A 6,000-nucleotide genomic window follows, 5' to 3' on the forward strand; every position below is an offset into this window, starting at 1 on the left:
GACTTATCTCCAATAAACCACTAGAAAACTGGAAGTGGCTCTGTGGCTCAAGCAGTAGAGCGCTGGTCTTGAGCTGAAGAGCACAAGGACAGCACCCAAGCCCAGAGTTCAAGCCCCACAACTGACAAATAAATAAATAAGGATGCACCTTCTTGCATCCTTGTTGGTGCATCCTTATTGCACAAATGGATTTGCTCCATAGCATGCATTTAAAATAGTAAACGTTCTAATGCATTTAAAAGATATGCACGGGGGCTGGGAAGGTGGCTCAGTGGTAGAGCGCTTGCCTTACATGCCTGAGGCCCTGGGTTCGATTCCTCAGAACCACATAAGCAAAAAGAAAAAAGCCGGAAGTGGCACTGTGGCTCAAGTGGTAGAGTGCTAGCCTTGAGCTGAAGAGCTGAGGGACAGCGCCTAGGCCCAGAGTTCAGGCCCCCCCGACCGGACCCAAAAAAAAAAAAAAAGATATGCATGGCTTAAACTTGGAAACATGTCTTTGAATAAGGCAAAGTACATTTGTAAACAGTGTTTCCTTTAACTTGAGTAGGCCAAAGTGAAATTCAGATCATAATGATACATAAATAAGGCTGGTTAAACACTGGTCAGGCATGACCATCCCTTTCAGTTGACACTTTTAATATTCTAAGTAACATCAAATTATGGGGGAGAAGATAAGATGCATAAGACTCTGTTTTCCATTCCCAGTACCCTCCCCCCACAATTATGGAAAAGAATTTATAGTGAGAACTACAATGAGAACAGATGTGAAGACTTTTCTGTGTTGGGAGTGTGTATATTAAAAGTGCTCAACTTGCAAACTAGAAACCCTTCTTCATACAGCTGGGTCTATAGATCTCAGCCACTGAAAATGCAGGACCTTCATACTTCTCATGTAAAAGCCTTGAATATAAAGTTATGTTTTAAGATTTTAAGCCAGGTGACAATGGCTCATGCCTGTAAACCTAGCTACTCAGGAGGCCAAGATCTGGGGCCAAGGTTCAAGCCCAGCCTGGGCAGACTCAATCTCCAAAATAACCAACAGAAAGCAAAAAAAAAAAGAATTTGAAGTCCTGAGTTCAAACCCCAGTCTAAACACACACACACACACACACACACACACACACACACACACACACACACACACACACCAGAAAGCCAAAAAAAAAAGAAAAAGAATTTGAAGTCCTGAGTTCAAGCCCCAACCTACACACACACACACACACACACAGATAATGTAGCCCAGAAATAATTTTCCAAGTCATTTGCATTTTAAAGCTCAGCAGCTAGTCATGAGCTTTATCTTGGTATAATTTTGATTTGTGGCTCTTTAAGAGCAAATAAACCCCCGCCCTTTTTTTTGGTCAGTGGTGGATCTTAAACTTTGGGCCTGGGCGCTATCCCTGAGCTCTTCAGCTCAAGGCAAGCGCTCTACCACTTGAGCCACAGCACCACTTCCAGTTTTCTGGTGGTTTATTGGAGATTAGTCGCACAGACTTTCCTGCTTAGGCTGGCTTTAAACCACAATCCTCAGATCTCAGCCTCCCGAGTAGTTAGGATTACAGGCAGGAGCCACCTGCGCCCAGCTTAATAAACCCATTTTCCAAACCAAGACATGTCAGTGAAACAAATTCCCTTTGGGGGGAAAATCAGGCTGTAAAATTAGTTACAAACTCCATAACTTGAAGGTATGCATGCAGTTGGGAAAATTGGGAGGAAGCTATGGAAAGAATGACATGGTTCAAGATGCACTGTACTCATAAACTGATTTGTTGAATTAAAACCCCTTTGGCGAGCTACTTAAAGTTGTATCTTATACAGAAAACTAGACTTACTGCAGTTAGCTACACCTGAGATACATCACCTGATGTGGCTACTTAATGTATACCCGGTAATCCACAACGTGCGCCTGTGAGCCCCTGTGTCTTTGAAGTCTACGGAAGGCCTTAAACAGTTAAGAGTCCTGGTGCTAACACTCCTGGAACCTCTGCCCACTGAGGATGGTTTTGGGAAAGAGGAGAAAGCAAAATTCACAGATGGTACACAAAAGCACAAAGTACTGGAAGCACAGTGATTTGTCTGAAAGGATTTGCTGTGCAAGGCATGGGAAGGGCACTCCTGAGGACAGAGGGCTGTTCAGATGACACACAATTCTGCCAAACAGCCCTACAGACCCACCAGCTGATGCTCATGTAGAGGAAAATCAGACTAGGCTTCAGATTCACAAGACCCAAGGGGAAATTTGCAAACTAACAACACCCAACCACCCACAAACTCCTCCCTACTCTCAAACACTTGGAGTCATACCCTAATGTCCATACCCTCTTCCACCCGCATACCTCCCTCTCCCACGTCATTCCCCATATCCAGTGTGGTCTATGGGTGTCTTCAACAAGGGTAGAGTCCTACATAGCAGCCCAGGATGTCCACAGTGGCTAATGAAAATACAGGTGGGAGCCCGTAGGGGAGGGGGAGGGGGAAGGGAGGGGGAGGGGCAGGTAAAGAAAAGAATCCTTGGAGTGACTTCAAAAATGGTTTTAGAGTCTAGGCAAACAACAGAGCCCTACTCTCAGCTCTACAAGAGTAAGTATATTTTTTTCACTAGCAAACTTGCTTTTTAATGCTTTCAGTAACATTAAATAGATGAATTTTGAAAAAATAAAACTTATCAACTTGTAGATTAGCCAATGATCACTTCCATCAAGTTTCATTCCTAGGCACCAACTCTGCCCTTGCCCCTAGGCGGCCGACTCGACAAGCTCTCAAGAAAGCCAGGGAAGGGATGGCAAATAAACAAGCCTACAACACAAGGTGAGGATTGCTCAGGGAGGGCAGAGGCGCCACCCATTCTGTGGTGTGGCCAGCCCTGGTGCCGGTGTCCAACCAAACGGGCGGCAGCAGGCAACGTGCCCTCGGAGGTCTTTCTGGAGAAGGGGTGCATACTGAGGCAGGAAAGGGCCATGGGAAAGCCAAGTGTGGCACCATCGAAACACACCAGGCAAGGCAAGCTGGTGCTGCTGGAGCTTGGGAGCAGGAGGGGAATGCTGAGAGGTTGAAAACCCAAAAATGGGCTGGAATTTCCATACCTGCCAGATCAAACCGTTCGTGGACTTTAGCCCTGGGACTGCAGTTCCCACAGGGATGGGCCACACCCGCCCCTCAAGTTCACTCAGGGAACGTGTAAAGAGTGTGCCTATAGGTAGTGTGCACCTCAACATGCATGAACCATCTGTGATTATCCCAAGCAGAGATAACTTGTTCCTTTTTGAAATGGCCCGTATTTCTACTAACAATGACTAAAGAGTTGCGGGCGTGCACTCAAATCCGGGAGGGAGTCAATCACAGCGGGAACCAGTCTGCCCGAAGGGGTCCCACGCAAGCACGGGACGTCACCCCCAAACCCAAGCTTCAGACAAACTTTGTATCAAAACCGCCCAAGTCCAAAGAGGTCTAGATGCAAAGAACCGCCACGTCGTTCAGCTGCCTACTGCGGGCAATACGTGTCCCTCCGAGTGGATTTCACCAGGCAAGTTCCTAACAACTTCACTTCCAAGTCCACGTCTCCCCTCCGCAGGATCCCCACAGTCCCACGCCCCCCCCAGCTCCGAAGCGGGGCCCGGCGCGCCCCGCACGCGGGACATTTTCAGCGCCCAGGTCGCGCGCCCACCTCGGTCCTGCAAGAAGGATCGAGCGGTCACTTTGGAAACACGCTTGTCCCCTCTTCCGGAGACGGGGGGGGGGGGGACCCTGGGCCGATCATCCAGGGCGCGCGTGTGCGGACCCAGAGGAGGACAGAGCACAAAGAGGAGCGGGCGGCGCGGGGCGGCCAGGCCGAGGCGGGCGGGCAGGACGCAGGGCGCGCTCGGGGACCCTCCACGGGAGGCTCGTGTCAAAACAAAAACAACCGAAAGCTGAGCGCGGCGGCGGGTGCAGATTGGGCGAGCCCGAGCCCGGCCGCCCATTGGAGAAGAGGGAAAACACGGTCCCCCAATCGCGAGCGGCGGGGCTGCTCCCCTCGTGCGGCCGCGGCCCGGCCCGGCGCGGCCCGCCGGTCACTACCGCACCCTTCCGGCCGCCGCCACCACTGCAGGCCGCGCGGCCGCCCCGCCGCCCCGCCCCGCGGGGCCGCTCGCCCCCGCCCGGTCCACCCCCCCCCCGGCCCGGCCGCCGCGGACCCCTCACGCCTCCGCCCGGCGCCCACCCTTCTCCCGGCTCACCGCCGGCGCGGCCCGCCGCCCGCTCCGGCCGCATCCGAGGGCCTCGCTGCCCGGCCGCCGCGACGGAGCTCCGCGCCGCCGGGCCAGGCCGTCCCGTCCACCCTCTTATGAAATTAATCGCCAAAAAATAATTCCAGAGGAAAAATGGAGAGTAAAATCCAAGATGGCGGCGCGGACGCAGCACCGCCCGCTGCCTCCGCTGGGGGGGGAAAGGAGTCCGCTCCGGCCGAGCCTCCCCCGCCCCCACCCGGCGGCCGCCGCCGCCGTCGCGGCCCGCACTCGCCCCCCACCCCCCGCCCCGACCCGCCGCGTCCGGCCGCCCCCTGCCCGCCGCCCCGAGGCTCACCTCCGCCTCGCGCGCAGCCGCGGGGTGCGAAAGGCATCCGCTGGCTTCGGGGCTCCGCGTACTGCGTCCTCGCGCCGCGCGGTGCCGCCTCCGGTCCCCGAGCGTCCTCACCTCATAGCCCCGGAGCCTCGCCGCCCGCGCCCTGGACGCGTCGTCGCCCCCGGTGAGCCACCCGGACACCGCCCGGGCCCCGTGGAAGGACACGAAAAGGAGTCCGCCGGGGACGGCGGAGGGACACCACGCCGGCTTCGAGCGTGCGCGCTCCCGCCCGGCGTCGCGGCGGCCCCGGCGGGATCCCGAGCCGGGAGGCGGAGAGACGCCAGAGAGAATTGAGTTCCCCGCCGCGACCGCAGGCGGCGGAGGCACCAGCGCGACTCACGGGAGGGTCGACCGCGTCGTTGCCGTCGCTTCGCCTCGCGGCGGAGGGATCGCGGCGAGCGTCGGCCCGGGAATCCCTCCGCCCCGCTGCCCTTTAAATCGCGGCGGAGGCGGCGTCGCCGCGCGCCCCGCGGGCGCCACCTAGGTCCCGGGTCGCCCGCGCCGCCCCGCGAGGCCCGCCGCCCCCGGCCGCGCGCACCTGCACCTACCAGGGACAGCTCCCGGCCGCCGGCCGGCCCGGGGAGCGGGGCGCCGCCCGCGGGCCGCGCGCTCCGCGCCCGCCGAGGGGAGGCGGCCCGGGCAGGCCAGTTTCTTTGTTGTGGCATGGGTGTCGCTGGGCGCTGACCATGCGGGCTGCCGAGCGTCTCCGCGCGGGCGGCGAGGGCTTGTGCATCGGGCGGCCGGCCTTCCGACACCCGTGGTGTTGCCCGTCTCCCCCTGCTTTGGACCCCGCAGACACCCGAAAGCCTGCGGGGTCCTCCAGGAGTTTCTGTACCCCCTCCCCCCCTCCCCCCCCCCCCCCCCCCCCCCGCCATGGCGAAGCTCTGCCCCTGGGGGCTGGCGGGAGACCAAGCCAGTACAAAGTAGCAATAAAGAGAGTGACTTAGGATCACCCCTACCAGGGCACTGCTCCCAGATCTCGGGCCCAATCTCGTGTTCCTCCCCGTAATCCCAGAGGGGAAAGAATTGTAGGGAGACTGAGGCACGGACTGGCTCCGTGGCCTCTACGACAACTAGTCACAGCTGCCCCTTATGCAGACTTTAATGAAGCCCACTTTATAAAGAGCTTCAAGGAGAAGTTACAGCCACCTCTACCCAGGCAAGACCTGAAGGGAGACCTGGGGTTGGTAAGGAAGTTGTGTGCACCCTGGGAGGGAACAGACCCTGCAGCTCCAGTTCCAGGAAGAGCCCCACCCTACCTCTGGGTCCTTGCACCCCCAGGGCCTGGCACGGTAGCACTTGGTAAAGGATGGACCAGTGGACCATAGAATGACCATTGTAAGGCGGCCCGACAGCCCAGCTAACAACAGCTTCAGCTCATCTTCCGGCCTCTTTAACCTT

The 6,000-nt window shown here is 57.1% G+C and overlaps 1 protein-coding gene across 6 annotated transcripts in view; it reads right to left on the reverse strand.

Moving 5' to 3' along the window:
• The window catches only part of Kmt5b (lysine methyltransferase 5B), a 62,847-nt gene extending 57,893 nt beyond the window's left edge, over positions 1-4,954 (reverse strand). The window contains exon 1 of one of the 6 annotated variants that reach the window (XM_042675839.1): positions 4,672-4,954. In XM_042675839.1, the coding sequence (XP_042531773.1) occupies positions 4,672-4,676 (5 nt within the window). In that variant the 5' untranslated portion in view covers positions 4,677-4,954. Of the gene's footprint in view, positions 1-4,214; positions 4,236-4,560 lie in introns of those variants that run through there. The other 5 variants (XM_042675842.1, XM_042675838.1, XM_042675840.1 and 2 more) reach the window with 5 other exon arrangements.
• Between the last annotated feature and the right edge of the window lie 1,046 nt (positions 4,955-6,000).

This window comes from Dipodomys spectabilis, unplaced genomic scaffold, assembly GCF_019054845.1.
Source record: "Dipodomys spectabilis isolate Male_0828 unplaced genomic scaffold, ASM1905484v1 ptg000030l, whole genome shotgun sequence".
In the NCBI taxonomy this organism is placed as follows: domain Eukaryota; kingdom Metazoa; phylum Chordata; class Mammalia; order Rodentia; family Heteromyidae; genus Dipodomys; species Dipodomys spectabilis.